This window comes from Bactrocera tryoni, chromosome 2, assembly GCF_016617805.1.
Source record: "Bactrocera tryoni isolate S06 chromosome 2, CSIRO_BtryS06_freeze2, whole genome shotgun sequence".
Classification (NCBI taxonomy): Eukaryota; Metazoa; Arthropoda; class Insecta; order Diptera; family Tephritidae; genus Bactrocera; species Bactrocera tryoni.
In genome coordinates, this window is record NC_052500.1 from 45,048,792 (window position 1) to 45,074,100 (window position 25,309).

The 25,309-nt window shown below is 34.3% G+C and overlaps 1 protein-coding gene across 5 annotated transcripts in view; it reads left to right on the forward strand.

Moving 5' to 3' along the window:
• Positions 1–6,359: 6,359 nt before the first annotated feature.
• LOC120767388 overlaps positions 6,360–25,309 on the forward strand; it is a 62,950-nt gene continuing 44,000 nt past the window's right edge. For 4 of the 5 annotated variants that reach the window (XM_040093398.1, XM_040093399.1, XM_040093397.1 and 1 more), the window contains exons 1-2: positions 6,360–6,524; positions 11,141–11,577. In XM_040093398.1, coding sequence (XP_039949332.1) covers positions 11,370–11,577 — 208 coding nt within the window. In that variant the 5' untranslated portion in view covers positions 6,360–6,524; positions 11,141–11,369. Of the gene's footprint in view, positions 6,525–11,105; positions 11,578–25,309 lie in introns of all 5 variants that reach the window. The other variant, XM_040093396.1, reaches the window with a different exon arrangement.

Below are 25,309 nucleotides of genomic sequence, written 5' to 3' on the forward strand. Positions count from 1 at the left end.
AGGTGAAAGACAGGTTTTAACGGCTAATTTAATTCGAGAGAGCTTGAAATTCGCTGCAAGCGTGTATTACAATTGAAACGAAAACTTAAATCTTGTGTTAATCGGTATCAAGAAATATCTAAACAACTGGAGAAACAAAAAACCACTTCTTTTAACAGACTTTATGACAAAAAAATCTATAGAGGCCGATTAATAGTCAAGATAATTCTGCAATGGAAAAAACAGTTTGTTAGACATATCTTCTGACGACAGTGTTATTTTTAAGCCAGTCCATAATATTTTTGTACTTATGGATTGAATTTAAACTGTAAACTAAATTTATTTTCTAGTAATAAGTATGGATTTTTTTGTTTTATTATTACTTACTGGAGTTTAATATCGGTTATTTAAGAAAATATTTGAATTTTTTTCAAAATACTATCCATTATTCCATGAAAGCGTGAAAAAATTTCAATAAATTTTGGTATCATATATGGTATACAGTAAAATCTTTTTTACACGATTTTTTTTTCACGACAAGAAGATTTGTTTTTTACCCGTTATTTTTGATTTAACACAAATTGCTAAAAAGTTTTTTTTTATTTTTTACATGATTTTCTGCAGTTTTGGATATCGTTCAAATGGCAACCCTACTTCACGGATTGTTTACTTTAAGAGAAATACCCTTTTTATTTAACTTATCAATTTTTCTGATGACGCAGTATATAATTTCAATAAAGTTCTTCAAGTTAAAGTTTAAGTTAGTTATTTTTTATAAATTTAGTAAAATATTCAAATTACATAATCGGAATTGTTAATAACTTTTCCAAAAAAATATGTGTTTGATTGTTATCTTAGGAAATTGCACTAAGCAATTTTATTTTATTTCGTTTTTACAGAGCCCTTATTAATATAATATTCTGCAGAGACAAACAATTTCATTAGAGACGAAAAAAAGCTTTTGCTTTTGGTTTAAATAAAAATGAGAGTTCCATTTGACAATCAGTAATTTCTGAGTCAACACTTAGTTCAAAAATAACTTCTTATAGTCGAAATTCAACTTTGGAGAAGACTGAAAAACATATGGTGTCATGGATTGAATATTTACAGGAAAAAATTATTAAAGCGAAAGCCCTTAAGATATCTCAGAAAAGACACGTTTTTCACTATGTAAAAATTTAAGGAGAATTGTCATCAGCAGATGAAAATGCTGCAAAAAACTATCCGGATGAACTAGCAAAAATAATTCAAGAGGGCAGATATACTCCAGATCAAATGTTTAATGCCAAATCAAATAAAATGCCTAAAATAACAATCATAGCAAAATATCAAAAGACAGCTTAAAAGCCGCCAAAGATCGGGTGACCCTCTTACTTTGCAGTAACGCATTTGGCGATAAATTGTTGAAGCCATTTTTGCCGTGCGATTCTGTACTGTGATACAGTCTCAAGTCTCTAAATTTGAGATTTTAAGTTAGAGACAATTTTTGAGACTTGAGACGTTTTTGCTATTCTGTAAGTGACAGTCACAAAATCTATTACATTCCATTATTCAGAGATGTTTTTACACTTGAATGAAAATAAATATGTCGATAACAAATATTAAATTTTCTATAACATAGTCAAAAAACATAATTATCAATAAAAATAAAAATATATGTTGATTTTGTTTCATAATATTTACTAAATTTATGTAAAATTGATTTATTTTTAACCTTTTCGTGTTTGAGTTGCTTACAAAATATAAAAATACGACAATCGATTAATATCTATGATGATCTCTATTCAGTATATTCAAAATGGCTGACAAGAGCTCTTTTTAGTTTTGAGGCCTGCTAACTATCAGGTCTCAAATTTGAGGCAATATTTTGAGACTAACGCTAGAGACTGTTTAGTGAATAGTAACTGGTCACAAATTGATACTTTACCTCAAAATGTCTCAAATAGAGACTAGAGACTGGTTACAGTATCCCGCTATTAATCAACAAATCCTTTATGCAAAGAGCTTTAAAAGGTAAGGACTTTAATCAACTTCCGGTTCATGTTATGGCGAATAAAAAGGCATGGATTACGGTTAATATATTTAAAAACTGGTTTAATAACTGGTTTTGTCCTTGTCCAGAAATATAGTATACTACTGTGATCAAATTGAAATGTGAATTTTCTTCCATTTCATCACCTTCAAAGTAATCCCCTCCCGGTGCAAATCACTTATGCCAACGAATTTTCCAGTCATCATAACACTTGGAAAAATCCTCCGTCTTGATGGCCATCAGAGCCTTTTTCGATTCAGCTTTTATACTCTCAATTTGAGTCAAAACGGTGTCCTCGGAGCGGTTATGTGAATTTACTGAATAGCCAGAAGTTACACGAAGGCAAATCAGGTGAATGCGGTGGTTGCGGCACGATATTAGTTGAAAATGTGGCGATATGATAACGAATAACCAATGCAGTATGAGATGGTGCATTATCGCACTTATTTGTTCAATAAATTAAGACATAGTAAAAATCGAAGAATTCACTTTTAGAGCCTCACAAACGACGAAATTTAGCATAGATGTCACTATCAGTACTACCACTTTGCAGAAAAAAAAATTACCGATTCAAAAAAACACGCGAAGTATAAATTAAAAATTTCACCTTCCAATGTGATCACAGTAGTATGACACAAAAATTTAGAATTCAAAATACTTTTGCTTGTTGATAATGCACCCAGTGCTGGTACATTCGAATATTTAATTGCGGTTTTTTGCCGCCTAATACCACTTCTCTGATTCAGCCACTCGATCAGGGTGTTATAGCAGCATTTAAAATGTACTGCATCAGGCAAACGTTAAGATATATTTTAGGTCCAGTGGAAGAAAATAATTTGAATGTTATAGAAGAATGGAAAAAGTTTAATATTTTGGATTGCATTACACATGTTTCCTTTGTTATCCAACAGTTCCGGCAATCAACCTTAAATGCTTGTTGGAAAAAGATTTTACCAGCTTTTGTTCAAAGTGGAACTTCAGTGGTTCAAAGATCAGAAATTTATTCTGAGATTATAAGCCTTTCAAATAATAAAGGTGTCGATTTCCTTTTGATGATGACGAATTAATTGAAGTTATGGCTATCAATGAGAATGAAGATGTCGATATTGACGAGGACGAAGGTGAAAGTCAGGTTTTAACGGCTAATTTAATTCATGAGGGCTTGAAATTGGCTACAAGCGTGTATATTCCAACGTAAACTTAAATCTTGTGTTAATCGGTATCAAAAATTATCTAAACAAATGGAGAAACCAAAAAAAGTCTTCTTTTATCAGACTTTATAACAAGAAAACCTATAGGGGCCGATTAATAATGAAAATAAATCTGCATTAGAATAAAACCCAACAGTTTGTTAGATATATCTTCTGACGATAGTGTTATTTTTAAGCCAGTCCATAATACTTTTGTACTTATGGATTGAATTTGAACTGTATTTTCTTGTAATAAATATGGATTGTTTTATTAATATTTAATGGAGTTTAATATCACTTTTTTTGCACGGTTTTTTAAGAAAATATTTGAATTTTTTTCATTTTGCACGATTTTTTAAGGTTTTGAAACAGATCCCCAAATTTACATATGAATCGTGTTTTTTTTTTTAAATTTTAAGTAAAAAAAAAAATTTTACTGTGCATATGAACAGTTCATTTGGTCAATTTATTGTAAATGATTATTATAATAAGTTTTGTATATGAGTAAATAAACAAACGAAACAAATTGCAAAAGATTAACAAATTAATTTAAAAAATTGCACACACTTCTGAGAAACAAAACCTTGTTAATTTTATGATTGAAAAAGCTGCTACTAACATACTACTTCTTCTATTATGGTAATTGTTTATTTACTTTTTTAGTTTTTAAAGAATAAAACAATTGAAGTTTTTAAACGACTTTAGCTTTTGGAAAACTATGGATGAATTGAATGAAAATCTTACTGTTAACCTTATCGAACCATCGCGGAAATTATCAAAATGTGTCTAAATGTTTAAGAGGATGGAGATAAAATGTTTTGACCGGTTATGCTTAGTCCGAGTCTCAAGAGATAAATTTACGTTGCTATTGTGCTTGACACAGATAGTGCACAGTTTAACAACGCTTAATCCATCAGGCAATTTTCAGTAGATCTAAAACTAGCTATAACCTTATATCGTTTGGGTTCATCGCGTGAAAATGCGGCGATTCGGAAAGTAACTACACTGTTTGGAGTAGTGGATGTTGAAACGCTTAACAATATCCCAAAAATATCAACATAGTATAATGAGCTGCCACATACATACATACAAATAGCTCAGCTGGTAAAATACGGCAGCGAAGAACTCTCAAGGGTCATGCATCTGCTTCTTTGCGAGATATGATCAGATGAAAGCATGCCAGACGATTGGAACCTAATAAAATGTTCAAACCGACACTTAATCACACGATTTCGGCTGTTGAGTGGTTTATACCACTAATCTTATAAATTTATCAAGCTTTCGCCATACAAAAATGACAGTTCAAAATCACTTCATCGGAGTGATTTGAAACTGATCCACGCTAAATCTCTCTGTGCGACTGTGTTCACGCAAGTGGGGAAAGTTCTCTGAATACCATTCGCTTGGGAGTGGCCAGAAACGATTTTTTCACATATGACTCAAGCAGCTCACAACTTCCGGTCTTTGACCAAGTATCCTCTGGGTAGCCAAAGAACATCCGTTTGAAGGAAACGCTTTAAGGGTATGTACCTGGAATGTCCGGTACCTTAATTGAGAAGGTGTCGCTCTCACGAGCTGGTTGATGCCCTAGTAAAAATAAAGGCTGACATCACCGCCGTCCAAGAAATGTGATGGACGGGACAAGGACTGAGGCGAGTAGGTCCTTATGTCATTTACTACAGAGGCCATATAAAGGAGTGCAAATCCGGTGTAGGATTCGTGGTGGGAGATAGACTTCGTCTCTTATTTCGATTCCTTTAGGTGACAAAACTATTATGATATGTTGTAATAAGCTGCGCCGACCAAAAGTTAAAATTATTTCCACGAAAAGTTGCGCATAATTTCAATAAAGGAGGGACGCCGGTCTTAGCACATGTTTGTGGAAATATTTCTTAATTTCATTAAAAAAAAACTCACAATACTTCCTTATTTATAAGAAAATAACTCATGACTCTGTAACAAACATTAAACATCAATAAGTTCTGACTTACTTGGTGTTAGAAAGTTCCAATTATTTGAGTGATCAAGACGGCTTTTTCGTATGCGCAGTAAATCAGTTTTGACCCCAAAATATTTGTCATTGTAATATGATTCAAAACTAATGTCCACTTCAATATTTGTTCACCATTTCGCGAGTAATAACCGAATGGAATGTTGTTTTAATTTTTCTATCAAATCTTCATTATGTTAGGTTGGCAACATCAATGAAACTTTAACTGGAATTAAATGTAGTCCGCAATAGCAAAATAACGTGATGGTTAAATTCAATTGAGTGGAGTTACAAACCATAATATTAAATTGCCACGGACGAATTGTTAACTAATATATTAAAGACAGAAGATTTGGCTAAATGTTGGATTTGCTATGCTAACGCAGGTCAATGATAGTTGTAATTTCATTCGATTTTATACATAGTTATACATAGTATAGTTACATATGTGTGTACTTGCAAAGTGTTCCTAAAATACTAAAAACTTTAGTAATGTGCATGAAATAAATAATGTTTGTTCGAATTTGCGAGTATTATTTATGACTATGACTTTACTTACTAGCAGAACAATTATACAATCCATATGGCACAGATCACCAAGATATCTCTCTCTTTGTCCTATTCTTAAAGACGGTAGGGGATCTTAAATGGGCAATAGATAAGTTTTAATATATGGTATAAGGGAAAAATTTCTGAAAATTGCAATTTGGAAATTTATTTATTATATTACTATTTATTATATACGTTTACTCCCAAAAACTCCAAATGTTTCTGCTAGCCCAGCTAAGTATGTTATTAGTTTGACATTCTTAACGTATCATATTTAAAGTGATGAATCTAGATTGCTTGATATTATCATAACTCATGGCTACACATTGCAACATAAAAGCTTTTTTAAAAAAATAAAAACATCAACAAAATTCACCACACAGATGAAAAGATACTTAAATGACCGGCAAATACGAATAACATGGGATTGTTTACATTCACCAATAAGGATTTAAGAGCCACCCACCCTTCTACTTGAGGGTGTATTTGTATGATTTTCTGACGTTTGCGTGAAATAAGAAAATCAATATTCCTTTGACAAATTCAACTAAAATTTTCACCACCCGACTACGATTGTCATTTTTAGTTGGTAACTTCCAACTAGTCTTTGACGGTTTTCTTTGTTAGATGGTGGTGACTTGCTGCCGGGAACATTATATCATAACAAAAAATATGTAAATTGTTATAAAGTGCTAAATTAATACTTCAATTTTAATAGCAGTAAAGAATGATGTAAAAGTAATCGCAAGAATTGGCTGCCATTCAGTATACGGTTTCTAAATACGTAATCATCACGTTTCAAATAATTTTAACTGTGCAGTTAATGCCGATGTTTGCAGTGGAAGTGTTATGAAATAAGCTCAAGTTTTTTCGAGAGCTAAGGAGGAGTGATGGGAGAGAAATTTTCTTCTTAAATTTTTTTTAGAATTTAATATCAATAAAATAAAAAGAAAATATTCTTGGAAACTTATTTATATATTACGATTTATGTACACATATAGATACATACATATGTATGTATAAGTATAATTATTTTATGACAAGGGAATGTGCTATATGTCAATTATATGACTCGTTTTCTTTGAGTAACATTGTACAAGTAGAATGTATGTATGTATATAAGCAAGTTCATAGAGGTACATATGTGTATAGAGATCTAGTCATATATGTACATATGAACGGTTTGAATATCTACATATCTATTTCGGACTGCATCTAATAAGGCGATGGTTTTGAGTTCTATATCCTATGAGGAGAGAGGTGCATTTATAATGTTTTAATAAATTATATATAACCTAATTGTTTTTCGATTCGACAGTATTTTGAGAGCTATATTCGGTATTTATCACTTTATTTTCCTATGCACATACAATGTTTCACAATTTACCCTTTACATTTTCATAAGATTTACTCAAACTCCTTAACTAGCCGGCTCTGTATATTCTAGTATTTATATGTAATAGAATGTACATTTTTTTGAAAGACTTGGATGAATGTTTGCTTCTGATAATAAGGAAAGGTTTTTATGTATTTTAATCACGAACCGTATCATTTATGAAAAAGCAAAATCATTTTTACAGTACTTTAGTGGGCTACGACTGACTCTACATAGATCAAATGCTGCTCGCATTTATTAATTGTAAGGATTGAATTGTATAAAATTTATTTTATTTTTTATATTTTTTAAAACTCAATATTTAATTTAAACCTACATATTTATATCAATCAGGAGAAAATTGGAATACATATTTACAAATTCTCTTTTACAGCAAAAAAATTCATTAAGTTATATCTAGTGAGCGATAAATTAAAATCATCTTATAACTCTAACTAAGACCACAAATTTTTTCCTTACAACTTAATTCTTACTTTGCCATCTGAAAGTAATGCTCATCACGAAACTATAGTCTGTTGATGAAAAAATACGACTTAGCATGAGAGTATTATTGGTTAAATAGGCAAAACAAAAAGCTTATTTTTCCATTCCTATTGCGTAAGAGATAAGTTAAACTAAGGGGCTAACTATTATTCTGTGAGCAATGAATAACTGTTATCAAATAACTCTTACTTTTTAAGCGAAAACCAAATACCAAAATATAACGATTATTTTGTGAGGAAAAAAATAAGGACAAATTTTAAAAGTTTTTAACAAACAGTCATGTGAAAAAATATGGACACGTTGCGATATTTCAGGCAAATTAAAAAAAAACCAATATTTTCATTTATGTACATACAGCTGTTGACAACTAATTAGAAACGACACCTATTTTGAAGTAAATGATGTTACTTTCCAATAAATCACATATATTTATTGAATTTTCACTTATTTTATTGAAACCTATGTTAAACTTAAACTCTAATAGTAAAAATTTTGTTTAAAATTCGTTTTTGTTTTGAAGATTTTAACAAAAACATGTGTAATCAACGATTTGAGTACGACAACTAATTATAAACGAAAATATTTTATCAAAAAAAGATAATGATATTACAAAAAATTTGTTTACTTTGAGTTATTATTTTGTTGGTTATCTCGTTTGCTTTAATATTGCTTCACATGGATTCCAAATTTACGTTACAAGACTCTGACAGCGCACCAATGGTGTAGCTTGCATGCCGTTCTAATTTCATTACAAAGAACATCCATATTTGGAATATTATTGGTGCACATGGCTTTTTTAACATCATACAGAGGTGTTCTATAGGGTTTAAGTCTTTGCTGGACGATTCCCACTCCAAAACATTGGTAGAATTTTCATTAAAAAACGTTTGTGTCAACTTACATAGACGTATGCCTTGAATTGTTATCTTCCTTATAACAGGCAAATTTTCCTTAGCCCATGGCAACATGACATTTTTTAGGATGTTGGCGCATTTCTCCTTGTTTAAGATTCCATTAATCTTATGAAGTGAACCAACACCATACTCAACTACGCGTGGAACATAGTGAGGATCAAATTATTGAATTATTGGACTGCGAATATACCTTCGACCATCAGGACCTAAGCGATTAATTTTTGTTACATCGTTCCAAATAACATGTACCTCCGTTGATTTGTTGTCTTAGACAAATAAGAGTTGACAAAGCCTACGCGTCATTTCTACGAATTTAAGTCAGAAGTGGGAGGTACTTTTTGAAGTATCCGTGACTGGATAAGAGCAGGTTTGTGTAAAACTCGACTTCTCCGAATTTGCGGCTTGTCCATCTGTCGCGAGTCTCATTCTCCCATCTTTGTTGACAAGCTTTGTATAATAGGACATTAGGAGCTTTCTCTTTTCTTGACTCAGGCCTCCTATGTTGGCCATTAGTTTGCTCAGTTGGGAGGTGATCTTCGCTTGTCTTTTCTGCGGCGTGCTGAATTTGTACCCAGAAGGTTAGTTTGTGTTAGTTTTTGTGTCCAAAGAATATCCATAATGGTTTGCATATTTAGGGTTATGTGCTTATTTGTTAGCAGTAGTAGCTCTGTTTATTTCGTAGCGCGCTGGAGGTTGTGTGAATCGAGTCATGCTTGCTCCGTATCACGACCTGATTAAGATTTCTTCTGTGTCTCTTGCTGGAATTACTACTGCAAATAAATACGATTCGTCTAGCATTTCGAGTTTTACTATATCGTCGTAGTTGATGTTTTACAAGTCTGGGCCTGGAATGGATCCTTGTACTGCTCCTGAGGTGACCGCTATCTGTCATGATCCCTCTCTAGTTTGGTACAGCAGTTTTCTGTTGCTAAGGTAGCTCCACACAGCTCGGAGGTAGTCGGGGATTTCAAAGCTCTTTTCGAGAGCGTCGATCATATCCACCACATTTCGGACATCTAAAGTCGCCAGCAACCCTTTTCTTTTGTATTTATGCCATTTACACCTCGCGGCTTCTACGCTTTCATTTCGTTTTATAGCTCCTACAGTTGATCTGCCAGTCCTCCATCTTCGTAGCCGTATCAAATAATAACAAAACTGGGCCAAATTATGTCCATAAATAAAAAAATATTTCAATCGCTCCTCTCATTTTATGCTCTAAAAAAATAGGGAATTTGCTAAAATTAAAGTTCTATTTAAAAACAAAAGCTAAATCATATTTTTTTTTTTTTACATTATTTGCTAGTTGAAGTATTTTATTTCTTTAGTGTTTGTTTGTTAAGTCTTTATTATGTATCATCCAATTTTTGGCGTGTGGCTCCGTAATAGCTTCCCATACTTCCTTTCCAAATAACCAGGGGGCATATTTATTGCTAAGTTTCCTCCTCGAAGCTACTTCCAACTCTTGCTACAAATTCTCAGTTTAGATTTGGCGGTTGAGCAGGCCAGCTTAAAGTGGTAATGTTGTTATCTGAGAACCATTTCACTTCACTTTAAATATTGAAATTAGTAGCTGTTGTCATTGTATCCTCAATCCATATATCGGTCCTATAATCAATCCTCCTCCAAGCATGGTTTTAATTGTGTATTGTGTTTGAAAGCGGTGTTCATTGGTCTTCGGACATGCTGTGCATCACAGTCTGGATAAAACATTTTACATTTCTCATTGGCCATTTCTCCGCTGACCAATTGGTATGGTTTTGAACAAAGAGCAGCCTTTTAGAAACATTTTGTTTTGCCTGATAAGGATTTTTGGTTTTTAAGTATTTTGTGAAGCTGTTTTGCGAATGGTGAAAGTATCAACGTTTAAAGAAAATTCGAGTTTTATTTCTTTTGAAGTTCCAAAAGTTCTTTCACAAATTTCTCTTCAGTAGGAGGTAAAATTTTAGGTTTTTGTCCGCGTGTTTCCTTTTGCAATTTATATTTTATTGCGTTTTCTACTTCTCTTAGGGCTTTTCAATGTTTCGCCTATTTTCCGTTACGAAAATCTCTTTTTGTGAAGGTGTTTTATTTGTTCTCGAAGATGAATGTTATACCATAACGCATATGCAGTCTTCTACCCATTTTGAATCACCAAACTATAATATTTCCTTATTCCTTTTTTCATTTCAAAGCGGAAGAGGGTTTCGAAATATTTTAATATAGGTGTCTCTATTAATTTTCACATGTAGTCCTCAAAAGTTCTACCACATGTATTTATCGACCCTTTCTTCATAATAATATTTTTTTATTTTCTCTCCCCGTATATTATTTTGAAAATATACGAATCTTTTTTTGAATTCAAATAACGTAGTTGCCACACCAAAATGAAATAAAAATTATTTCAGTGCAAATAAGTTAGTGTAAAACTTTGTTTAAGGTGACGTGGAAGTGTAGAAAAGTTTTGAAAAAGGATTTACAAAAAAAAAAAACATTTTGATAGTTAACAATTGAGCGATTTCCATTTTTTGTATGCACTCCTTTGTATGCAACTATGTGATTGTATTCCTACATATGTATGTATATCCCTCGATAGTAACAATCAAAATAAACTTAATGTTATTTATGTAGATCATTGTTCGTAGTGTGATTGATGTGAAGTTTGTTTAATAATTAGACTTCAGCTATTGACAAACATGTACATACATATTATTTCGTACGCCAAAAAATATTCTACATAAATATGTGTACTGAAACATACAAGTGAAGCAACGTAAATCTAAACCAAAGCTAACTACATTATCCAATTGATAGTGTTTATTTTCAATTATTTGTTTGTTGTGCACTTATATTCGCGGCTATGAACAAGAGTTTTGAAAACCTTTTACAAAGTGGCGGCGGCGACATGTCCTCCGAACGCCAATCGTCGGAAGATGTGCACGAATCGACAGCTGAGGATGCAGGCTTGGATGCGGGTGATGATTTTACCGATGACACTAACTTCGAATCGAATCTGCGTAGACGCAAGGGCAAAATTATATCTTGTGCCAAGGAAACGATCGAAAATGGTAAGTTAACACTCATTTATTTGTTTCTTATTTATATTTCCTTTGACATCAGAGGGCAATTTTTTTGATATTAAATAAGCTTATCGGCAGTAATGAGAATGAGAAAATAAATTAATTTCAATTACATGAATAGTATTGAAAATCATTGAAGTTTCCATTCATTATTGTGTTTAAATGAATTTCCTATTTATGTATACATATATAGATGTAATGTTATTATCGGAAACACAAAGTGGAACAGCAGTGTTGGTTTGAAATCGATTAAATCACCATGCTTTAGAATATCATGCTACATCCAGTTACAAGGTACAATAACCCTCATCGAGACCCTCGGGTCTGGCCAGGCATATTTTGTTTTCAAATGTTATTTAAATACGAGTATATTTAGAGTGTAGCAAACGACTTGCGCTTCCAGGTAGCTTCCTAGAATTTTATTGTCTATAGAATTCAGAAAAAAAATTCAAGGATATCGTATCGAAAAGGACGAAAAAAGGATATTATAATATTACACCTTAGTGCACCAATGGTGCTTGGCTAGATATATTTTGTATGAAAATATATGAACTTTGGTATGTTTCTATCACTTCGCACGGTTGACTTATCTGTTTTCATGCTCGTTACATGTTCAAATTGGTTTGTATGTTTATCTAGGTCAAATACTTTAGCCGCTAGAGCGTTTTAAAGGTTAAGAATGTAATTTTTCTCAAAATGTTACATTTTTTGTGAACGCTATTGCCACGTCCCTGGTAGGGATAGAGGGGAGGTTGAGGGCCTTCCTGAAAGCCCCAGGGCTGAACTAAATCGCAAAATGGTTTTGATCCCCCCCGGCCCCATACCCCCCCAACTATAGTGAAACAAAAGGGGGGACATGGTGAAAACCCATTTTCGCCTAAATGTAATTTTTCTCAAAATGTTACATTTTTTGTGAACGCTATTGCCACGCCAAGCGTGAACAAGGCACTCAATTTGATTTCAACCAAATCGAGAGGTAAGAAATTTCAAAAATATACCTATATTGTACATATACATATGAGCGTAAATACAACACGTATTTCCATTCAAATGTATGTAAACACCACTTGGCCTAGCCAAGCACCATTGGTCTCGACCAGGGATAATATAACTAAAAAAATGTAGGTAGGGACTTAAACCTGTCCGCTATACACTGCCCACCTTGTTTCAAATTTACAGATAACCAATTTAACGACTTTTTGGTACTCTAGAGCATAGATTTCTAGAAATGGTCATTACAATCCTAATGTATTGGGGCTCAGTCTAATTAACCAAGAAGGCAACTGTATTACACTATTATGAAAAGGCAAAATAACCTTGATATAACTCCTGATGAGCCGACATACTGGCTATGTGATCGAAACAAAATACAATATTTAATTGCTTTTGGTGTAATAAATAATATTGACACATCGCTTATAATTGCTGACACATGTGCAGAAGTTATAAGAAGAACTCTTGGGTCTAACATCCCTTAAATCATGAAATAGAGAAGCTAGTGCTAAAAAAACGACCTGGACGTGAATGGCTAGCAAATCGATCTCCTTGTACTCAGCTGCAATCGAAGGATGCTGTACATAAACTATGACTGAAATTATATAAAGAAAGTGGGCCCAAATTCAATCAAGAAACAAAACTTCTTTTGCAAAGTCCAAAAACACATGAGTTCTAATTGGGCTCGAAGTGGTGAAGAAACCACCTAGATAGGCATTTCAGCCCAATTGTCCCCGGAAAGACACTAAGCCGTTAAGACTTAATTGTTAAGCTTTGAAGTTCACAGTTTGAACAAGCAGCTTCAATAAATAAAGATATAAAAAAAAGAAAAAAACCTTAATTTCAGCTGCACCGAAGCTAATATACCCTTCACAGGTGAATTTTTTTTAGTAACTATGTGTTCAGTTTATATGGAAGCTATATGCTATAATAATCCGATCTAATCAATTTTTTCGGAGATTATATTATTACCTTACGCAGTAATCCAAGTCAAATTTCGTGAAAATACCACGTCAAATGTGAAAGTTTTCCATACAAGCACTTGATTCCGATCGTTCTGCTTATATGGCAGCTATATGCTATAGTGAGCCGATCTGAACAATTTCTCCGATATTACACTATTTCTATGAACAATAACTCATACCAAATTTCGTGAAGATATATCGTCAAATGAGGAAGTTTCCCATGCAAGCATTTGATTCCGATCACTCAGTTTGTATGGCAGCTTATGCTTTATGTTTTAATTTCGTGACGATACCACGTCTAATGCAAAAGTTTTCCATACCAGCACTAGATTTCGATCGTTCAGTTTGTATAGCAACTATATGCTATAGTAAGCCGATCTGAACAATTTCTTCGTATATTACATTATTATCTCAGAAAATAACCTGTGCCAACTTTTGTGAAGATACATAGTCAAAAGTGAAGTTTTCCATATAATAACTTGATTCGGATCGTTCGGTTTGTATGGCAGCTATATATTATAGTAGTCCGATATCGACAGTTCCGACAAATGAGCAGCTTCTTGAAGAGAAAATGTGTTTGCAAAATTTCAAAACGATATCTTAAAAACTGAGGGACTAGTTCGTATATATACAGACGGACATGGCTAAATCGACTCAGTTCAATATACTGATCATTTATATATGTATATACTTTATAAGGCCTCCGACGCTTCCTTCTGGGTGTTACAAACTTCGTGGCAAACTTAATATACCCTGTTCAGGGTATAAATATAGCAACTATTCAGGGGTTTTGGAAGGGGATTTTCCGTGCGACCGAGGTATTGCTTAGAGAAAGCATTAGATTATGGTTTGAGGAGCGCTGCATAAAATTACAGTTAAAATGAATTAAACACATCCTTAACATATTTTATGTACCTCTTTTAAAAATGAAGAGAAAACACAATTAGTGTTGTACACATTTTCAATTTAGCATGAGTCCAATCAATTAGTTTGCGTGTTAACCGTGAATTTGGGTCACTTGCACTTTAACGCTCACAGCAAGGTTTTATATTATTTTTATTACGGTTTTATATATTCAGTTACTCAGGTAACGAAAAATAATATAGAAACAATTGCACTAGGACCACGCTTTTCGTTTTTTCGAACTTGCGTCTTTACTGAACTAAGACTTACATATTTTTTCTGTGAGTCGTTGTTTTTAGAATTACTACATTGTTTCTTTTTATTTATTTATTTTTTTCAAATTACGAATTGCCTTTTTTTATTCAGATAATCGTTTTTAAATTTTTTACAAGATAATTTCTTGTTTTGTAAATTTTAATTTCATTTGGATTTCGAGGAATCCTACAACAAAATTTTCATTCAATTGTTGTTTGATTCTCGATTGAAGTCCAAAGATTTTTAAACATTGTGAAAAGCATAGTTGCAGGGGAAGGCTGATTATAAATTAAATATTTTTTATATAATAAAAGGCTATAATCCTTTTTTTTATCGTTAAACTTTTAGAGCATAATAATTATGAGTTGAAAAATGAGTGTTGGTATAAGCAAAAAAAAACTGTAGGTAGGTTTGGAAATAAAATTGGAGATTTTACGGCGCTTTGATAGTGGAGAAAAGGCTGTAGATATAGAAAAAGCTCTCCGTGCCTGTTACTCTGTCAGAAGTTCGAAACCGAAATAAAATAAAACAGGCTCCTAATACTTCAGTTAGTGACCGACCTGCCACACTTCCGTAGAGACAAGGTAATTGTAGTTGTTGATCTCATTTAAGTTGTTGCTGTTTCAATGAAAATGAAACTCACTACCGTCCGTATCGTGGATATTTAAATTAAAATTAAAATTTAATGTACATGAACTATTCTTAAACTAATTCGTAACTGTAGTCGAATAGAATTATGTATAAATACGTAGAAAAACTATAACTTAAAAGCTAGATGTGTGTAAATGGTTTTATACAAATTGGCCAATGGCAACAATGCTCAATTTTGATCCAGAGAAAACAACAAAAACTACATTGTCACTACGAAAGGGCGGCATGTCGGTCAGTAGAGAAAAAACAAGTTACATCGGAAGACTCCAAGACGATGACTCTTACAAGGAGCGGTTTTATGATTAAAATTTGAATTGTAAATCAAATTGCACATAAAATACCATAAATTATATGGTAATCCAGGCTGAAACAAAAACTTTATTTGATTACATCAAAAACCCATCTATATATAGCAAAGAGTAAGAAGTATTTTAATAGTGACACGCTAGTTAAACGCGATAATTCATAACAAATTTTCAATTTTGAAGAGACAGCTTTATTTTGGAAACGTCTCCCAAAGAAAACTTTTATATCAAGGACTGAAATCAGCACCCGAATTTAAAGCTAGTAAAGACAGACTAACATTATTTCTAGCTGGCAATGCAAATGGCGATTTTAAGTCTAAGCCGAAGGGCTGCTCAAAGGATTGACTTTCTATACACTGGCAAGCCAAAAAGAAATCATGGATGACGACGTTGTTATTTAAAAACTGGGTTTCTACCTGCACCACTAAACCTTTTTTGCAATGAAGAGAAGTTAAGTAATCCTATTGGTCACCCGGTTTACATTGATGACTTATCTGAAAATGCACATCACATCATTAATGCAGTCGAAGAAGCAGGATGTAATTTCGAATTTTAAAACGTATTATCTCAGCCCATCATATAAAATACTTTTAAGTGAAACTGATGGAGAATTATTCCAGAATTTTGGCGCAAAATATGGTCAGAATGTGCACATAAGAAAAACAGGTACAATTCCTATTTAGAATATGACGACCATGAAGCGGATATTATTTGTCATCAAATTGCTAAATTAGCAAGAGAATAAATGAATTGCTTGTTTCTTATGACCAATGTCGAACGAGAAATTTATGCAACTGGATTTGGAAAGACAGCACGCTCGATAACTATAAGTGAGCGTACAAACTTATCTTCACGGAAAATGTCTAAAGCAATGACTCTAATTGACGAAGCAATGAAAATTTTTTAAAGAAATGATCCTAGTTTTAATTGTTTCAAGAAAATTTACTTCAATATAAAAACACAAGCTGTTCAGCAAACTTTGGACATATTTTTTGAAAAAGGAAAGATCTTGGCCTCGCCTGCAGAGTCTGAGTAATTTTGAAATTATGTGTTATTTTAATTTTTGATTCAGTTTCTAGTTTATGTTTTTGAATAAATAAAGTTTTACTTTTGTTTTATTATTTAAATATTTTTATTTTCTTTAACATTTAAAAGCTGAATGAAATGTACGAAATCTTTCTTTGATATTTACATATATGATTCCCAATAGAAAATAGCAATTCACTTAGCGTTGTATCTGGAACGTATCTACGACGAAAAATGATGTTTTACTGTATTCATTTCGGGAGGAATTGTATATCTTCTACAATTTCGAATATATGTATACATAAAAGAGAACATTAGTTTCTTAAATTGTTATTTTCTATTATTATTATGAAAATGGTGACAGATTCGTTAGTCACGTTACTTGTATTTACTCACGCAACATGTAGCTCGGAGCATTATGGTTTTGTTGACCTAACGGCTTCGTAACACCTAAAACTAATGGAAATAAACCCTATGTAGGTAACAAAATGTTCAGCATGACGATATGATTTTCGCATGACTGGCTTTCTATCCGTGCAAACGACAACTTGAGTAAATTATTATAATAATATTGTTAAATGGTGCTACATGTGAGTCCATGTCTTGTAGTAAAAGTTAATAAGATACCAAAGGGGTTTATAGTCGATTTACAATTTCGTCTACTAATGATTGTTTAATTGAAATACACACAAAAAAACAAGTAAGGAACGGCTAAGTTCGGGTGCAACAGAACATTTTATACTCTTGCAACTTAGAAGAACCAAAGCCAGGGAAATATGGTGTAAAATATCAACCCGAGGATCGAAATGTTAGCATTTTATATATAGGTAACGTCGTTATATATTTAGCGTTTCGCAACATTGCGCCAATTGGATATTCCAAGCGAAGCCAGGTCCTTCTCTACCTGGTCCTTCCAACGAGGAGGTCTTCCTCTTCCTCTGCTTCCCCCGTCGGGTACTGCATCGAATACTTTCAGAGCTGGAGTGTTTTCGTCCATTCGAACAAGATGACCTAGCCAGCGCAGCCGCTGTCTTTTAATTTGCTGAACGATGTCAGTGTCGTCGTATAACTCATACAGCTCATCGTTCCATCGAATGCCGAATATTCGACGTAGCCAACGCACAAAGGACCATAAATCTTACGCAGAACTTTTCTCTCGAAAACTCGTTACGTCAACTTATCGTCAATGCTTCTTCACCATATAGCAGGACGGGAATAATGACGGAAGGAGGAAGTAGCACCTGTTGGCAAGAGTTATTCGGCGTTGAATTTCTAGGCTGATATTGTTGGTGGTGTTGATACTGGTTCCAAGATAGACGAAATTATCTACGACTTCAAAGTTATGACTATCAACAGTGACGTGAGAGCCAAGTCGCGTGTGCGACGACTGTTTGTTTGATGACAGGAGATATTTCGTCTTGCCCTCGTCCACTGCCAGACCCATTTGCTTTGCTTCCTTGTACAGTCTGGAGAAAGCAGAACTAACATGGCGGTTATTGAGGCCGATTAAGTTCTGCAGCTCGAATTATTTTCTCCAGCAGCAGATTGAAGAAGTCGCACGATAGGGAGTCGCCTTGTCTGAAACCTCGTTTGGTATCGAGCGGCTCGGAGAGGTCTTCCCGATCCTGACGGAGCTTTTCGTGTTGCTCAACGTCAGTTTACACAGCCGTAGTAGTTTTGCGGGGATGCCAAATTCAGACATCGCGGCATAAAGGCAGCTTTTTTTCATGCTGTCGAAAGCTGCTTTGAAATCGACGAAGAAGTGGTGTGTGTCGATTCTCCATTCACGTGACTTTTCCAAAATTGGCGCATGGTGAATATCTGGTCGGTTGTTGATTTGCCACACTAATAAGTTCCAATCAGTTTGTTGAAGGTGGGCTTTAATCCTTCCCACAATACGCTCGATCGAATCTTGCAGAAAATCGCAGATTGTGGAGTCTCCCTTTTTGTGGATTGGGCAGAGCACACCTAAATTCCAATCGTTGGGCATGTTTTCGTCCGACCATATTTTACAAAGAAGCTGATGCATGCTCCCTATCAGTTCTTCGACTTCGTGTTTGAATAGCTCGGCTGGAAATCCATCGGCTTCCGCCGCTTTGTTGTTCTTCAGACGGGTAATCGCTATTCGAACTTCTTCATGGTCGGGCAATGGAACGTCTGCTCCTTTGCCATCGATTGGGTAATCGGGTTCGCTTTCTCCTGGCGTTGTACATTCACTGCCATTCAGCAGGATGGAGAAGTGTTCTCTCCATAATTTAAGTATGCTCTGGGCATCGATGACTAGATGACCTTTGGGGGCTCTACAAGAGTATGCTCCGATCTTGAAACCTTCTGTAAGCCGCCGCATTTTTTCGTGGAATTTTCGAGCATTATCCCTGTCGGTCAGCTTATCAAACTCTTCGTACTCACGCATTTCGGCCTCTTTCTTTTTCTGTCTGCAAATGCGTCTCGCTTCCCTCTTCAAGAACACTGGAGATGCGTTTTCCGTCTATCACAACTGGTTGGTGGCTTTTAGATCCGGAAACAGCCAGGTAGCTTGATGTATCTTCTTGTGCTGGAATCTAGTACCACAGATAACCATACTTCGGGCCCCGGCGAAGTCGATCAGCCTCAACCCATTCGGGGATGTTTCGTCGTGGAGGCTTGATTTACCGACCGTAGTGCCAAAGATAACTTCTTTGCCCACCTTGGCGTTAAAGTCGCCAAGCACGATTTTGACATCGTGACGGGAGCAGCTCTCATAGGCGCGCTCCAAGCGCTCGTAGAAGGCATCTTTGGTCACATCGTCCTTCTCTTCCGTCGGGGCGTAGGCGCAAATCAGCGATATGTTGAAGAACCTCGCTTTGATGCGGATTGTGGCTAGACGTTCATTCACCGGAGTGAAGGATAGTACTCGGAGTCTCTCTCCCACCACGAATCCCACATCAAACTTGCTCTCCTTTATATGGCCACTGTAGTAAATGCCACAAGGACGTAATCGTCTCTGTCCTTGTCCCGTCCATCGCATTTCTTTGACGGCGGTGATGTCAACCTTTATTTTCGTGAGGACATCAACCAGCTGGGCAGCGGCACCTTCCCAATTAGGGGTCCGGACATTCCAGGTGCATGCCCTCAATTCGTAGTCCTTATTACGTTTGCCATGGTCGTCATCAAAAGGGGGGTCTCTCATCCGCGGCTGGTTGCTATTTTTCATTGGGGTGTTATTTTACGTGGCGGGTCCCAAACCCAGCGCCCAACACTATGCAGGGGATGTTTCGCCTTCTCACTTTAGCTCGCCTTCAAACGCCTGTACTTAGGCTACCCAGAGGATACTTGGTCAAAGACCGAAAGTCGTGAGCTGCTTGAGTCATATGTAAAAGAATCGTTTCTGGCCACTCCCAAGTGAATGGCGATCAGGGAACTTTCCTCACTTGCGTGAACTTCTACACATGACTCCATCATCCTATCTATTGATATACATATATTAAGCATATTGCATTAAATGCTCAATAGAATTCAATTCAGGGCTTTGAGCACCCCATTATAAGAGCTCTAGCGGGTTTTGATGGAAGTATTATTACGCAACCCGACATATATATTTGGTTTAATTATCCAAAGCTACCTTGTAAAACCATTTTTTGCCCTGCGGGCTGTAAATTTGTACTCAGAATCTGTACTTAAGACTCTCCCGTCATATTTCCTTCGATTCCTACCAGAGTTGATAGACCACTATGCCTAAAACAATCCGAAATTTAAATATTCTTATCTCCGAACTTTATGGTGCTTTGGGTGCACTTACTTTGGAGCCTCTCATTACTCTTTCGCCAATGTTTTGAATTCAAATTTGCTCTTATCATTCCAAATTACTTTTTTCAGAAAGTTGGCGGCATTTAATGATACATTTTGGCAAATTTCAATCGTGCCTTTTAGTTCTTTTTGCTGATAAAAGTCTTATAGTGGCTGGAATAACCATCTTCTCAGATTCGTACTACCGATTGCTTTAATTTACACAAGGTCCGGATAATATTCATAAAGCCTTCTTCTTGTTTTAGCAACATTAGCTCCACGAAATTCTATTTTAACCCCTTTTGTCAAAATGTCCTTGATCAAAAACCTATAAACAGTAGGTATTGAAATCCTGAAAAGTAGTAGTAGTAGAAAAAAGGGGTGAGCTCGACATAGGCCGCGTGAACATTCTAACCACTTTTCCCCTCACACGTACGTATACATGTGATCATACACATCTGTTGCGCTCATTCAGCAGTGTCATACAAATTATTTATGAAAGAATATAGCTGAACTGCTCTAATTACCCTAATCGTTAGCTGATGCAGGGTTACATTTTTTGATTCCTAATTTTAAATTTTTTGTAGAATTGTAAACAAATATTTTAAATTTAAATTTTTTTATTTTTTTTTATTAATTACAAATTTTACAGAATAACAATTATATTCAATAAAAAATTATTAACATCTGAAAATAAAGAATAATTAAATACAATTATATAAACTTTAAGTATAATATCTAAAAATCATAATCAAAAATCAAAACAAAATATATTACATACAAATAGAATTGACTCTGAAAGAAATATTATATACATAAAAGTGATAATAATATCTGAAAGAAATATTAATATTATCTCATAATTTAAAAAATAAAACAAACATTTGTTTTCACATATTATATTGGATTGTGCAGGCCGCCTTAAAAGCATAAAATACATACATATGTATGTATGTATTTATTTTTGCGTATTATATTGGACTGCGCAGTCCAATTTCAAACAACACACACTTTCACATACTTACTTAACAATTTATATTTGCTGCTTCTGATGATATTGCTTTTATTTCCAATTCATTCTGATTTCCAATGCTACATATAAAAACATATGAAGTAATTATTTGCAAATTATTTTAAAAAAATCACATAAAATTCATTCACTTACCTTCTTGTTGTACGAGCACGAATGACATGCGTCTTTCAATCATTTATTATTACCCTTTTTGGGATTTTCTTTTGGCACTATTGACAATTTGTTTTCTCATTCGCACTCATTCAAATAAATCAAGAAATGAAAAAAACTTGTTTTCATCGCATTTAGGTAAACAAAAAAATAACCCGAAAATGTGCGGTACTTTTGTACCTACTCTTTCACTAGTTTTTTAACCGCTCGTGGCCGGCAGGGATGTGCGTTAGTGCATAGAGAAAAAATTTGTAGTTGTATTGAAATATTTAAGAAAAGTGGTTAGCCGTGTCTGGCAGGGATGTTGAGAGAGTATAATAAATTAGCAGAAAGTTTAAAATCGCATTCGTTTGTACAACTGTCTACCCTTAATTTGAATTTTCTTTCAACGTCACGAAATACGATAGTCACGAAATGTTTTAAGGCGCATTTCTGTCGGCAGTTCCACACATACAATGTAAATACACACATAAATAGCTGTACAAGTTTATAGAAGTGAAAAATGTCTGATAAAATACTATCTATGATAAAATACACATTTGTGTATACAGTGGCAGATGAAGAGGGGGGGAAATGGGAGAAATTTACAGCAGGAAAAGCAACGATATTCACCACAGCCGTGTGCAAATTTCAATTTACAATTGGTATTTTTGGCCTATGTGATATTCTATCTCTAACTCATTCAAAATCGATCGATCTGACAAAGACATTAAATGTGATACGTTGCAAGCTGAGGAACATTTTCGATCCATTATTCAGGAATAACCAGAAGCTGCGGTCAACAAACAAAACTCGAAAATTTCTGCATGAGAACTTTCGAAGAATATCTGTAGTATACAATCGGCGAAGATTTGAAGACAGGATTTTCTAGAGAAGTATTGGATGGATATCAAATGAGTTTGCTGCTTCCAGAAGAAGTATGTGCTTTGAAAATCAAAGAAATGGAACGACTTATTGACTACTTGATAGATAGGGTCGAAAGCGTTTTTGATAATGACAACGTCGTGCGACGTTTGACGCTCAATGACAGTGCCATTGGCGGCAGAAGCAAACGTCAAAAGACAACTAGTTACCGACTACTGTATTGGAAACGTTGAAGAACAGCGATGTAGATCTATACCCCATAATTCGTAGTTTTCTTCGCATATTCTGCAAACTTCCTGTGACGAATGCGAGCTCTGAACGCTCTTTTTTCAACACTTCGCCGCATGAAAACGTGGCTGACGACAAACATGCTTAAAGATACATACTTAGATTGATCGCCCTGGCGTTGCTGCAGAAGAAGTTCTCGAAAGATTCTCAAAATTTGGCCCACATCGTTTTGTTTTGTGAAATTTTTCTATTCAATACATATACTGACTACAGTATTATATATTCCAATAAAGTATGCAATTATTAATAATTTTTCAATTTAGTAAGATTTGATATTAGAATAACGATTTGAACATTTTCCACCATGCTATTAAACTGTATAAAGACTACTATATTTATTATAATAATCTTCATGTTTCAAGTAAATGTTTATTTCGTCACCCCCCAAGAACTATTTTTTAATCCGCCCTTGGTGTTTATGTATGTATATACATACTTACTTATACTTAGATAAGTATGTAATGAGGTGGCAAATTTTTAATACGGATTTTCGTTTACTTTCCCGAAAAATTTGCAAGTTCGTCAGCGTTATCGATCCAAGAACCACCTTAAAATGGATACGTGGGCAACACCAATTTATAGACTTAAGCAGTCGGCATTTCATAGCAAAATTTTGCAAACTTCACACGTACGCTTACGCTCTATCGTTCAGTCGTGGTCGAGCCAGCAACGAATTAATATCACGCAAGACTATAGCGCAAAACCAAATATGCCCTGCGAGAAATATTTTATGATTCTAAATGCCTTTGATGCCATGCAATGCCTTTTATGTTCCATGTCTTTTAAAGATAATAGGGAATATATCCTTAAAACACGTTTTGTTAATTTTCATTATACTTTTAATTATAAAATTTGCTTCATTTTGATTTCAATTTCTCACTGGGCTACTTTTTTTTCGTGCTTACCAACACAGTGACAGATCCTCTCATGCCGACCACTGGACTAAAGCAATATTTGATAAAGAAAGTAAAGTTGTCTTCGATTCGATCAAAGAAACCAGGAATCAGAGATAAAGAGATTCCCAACTCTCCTGTCACTGGAAATGTGAGAACCGCTCACCTAACGAACTTTGACAGTTGACTGGATTGGGTAGGTTTTGACGTTTTGCAATTGGAATGACTGGAAGGGCCAGATTGAAATTATACCAAAAATATATGTGAACGGAGGAATTTTTTGCCTCCGTTCAAGATCGCTAAAAAAATGTAAAACAATGAAAATCAAAGAAAATGCGAAATTTAAATACATATATTTCATGAAACGTTTTGCATAGTAGAATTATATTTCAATTACAAATGATGAAAAACATTGAGAACTAACAGGTTTTATTCACCTTATTAAGTATTGAATGATCAAAGTTAGTTGTTTTAATATACCATAAAATCATAAAAAAAGGATTTAAGTAGTTTCGCCATATATTGAAAGTCCAATATATAATAATTTGCAATCGTAATAAATGTTGGGTGTTTTAATTTAAATGCCCAAAAATTCTTATTTTGTTCAATCTGGCCATAATGAAAAATGTTATAAAAAACGCTTATTTTGAGGCGCTCTCACACTGGAATAAGTTGGACATCCCATTATCCCTGCTCGTCCGCGTCTACAGAAAAAGTAACGCTTCTTAAAATTAAATTCCACGAATTGAATTCGCACTGTAATTTTTCAGAATGAATAGAAAAAGATAGAAAGAATAGAGAAACTCAAAACGCCAGATGTCATACACTTAGTCTGTGTGTCCACAAGGGCTTTGTGCAAAAGCAAATGTTCAGACTTGATTCACTAACTACATATCTATACTGCTCACTCTCATGCCTTCTTCCGAGTCTTTGCTGATCATAAATCTGTCAAAATTGAAAATTATCCGTAATGACTGAAAAGCTATCATAGCTGCAACTTGGCAGTTATGACTATAAATCAATAATAGGGGGATTCTCTTGCTCTTGCAAGATTGCAAGATGACACAAAATGCAAAAATCCTATAACGCAATATGCAAGAGCACGAGAGCACCCATTGAAGAATCTAATGATATAAGAACAGCTGATTCGGAAAATTTATTGTGAATGACTATAATGCAAAAATTTTGTGAATGACTATTGCGAATGACTATTTTAAACAAACTTGAACTTTTTAGACGACGATAGCTATTAGAAAACTATGGATGAATTGGATAAAATCTTATAGTTATGTTATCGAATCATCGCGAAAATTATCAAATTGTGCCTAAGTGTTTGGAATGGAGATCTAATGTTCTTGACTATTTAGACGAAGGACGTTACCAACAAATGCTCCGAGTCTTAAGAAATCAATTTATTGTCCTTAATCAAAGACAGTTCACAGTTTAACAACGCTCTATCCATTAGGGAATTTTCAGTAGATCTACAGCTAGCTATAACCTTATATTATTTGGGTTCACCGGGTGAAAGTGCGGCTATTCGGAAAGTAGCTACACTGTTTGGTGTAGGAGATGGTGAAACGCTTTACAAGATCACAAAGAGAGTATTTTCGTCTAAAAACCATTGTTGTT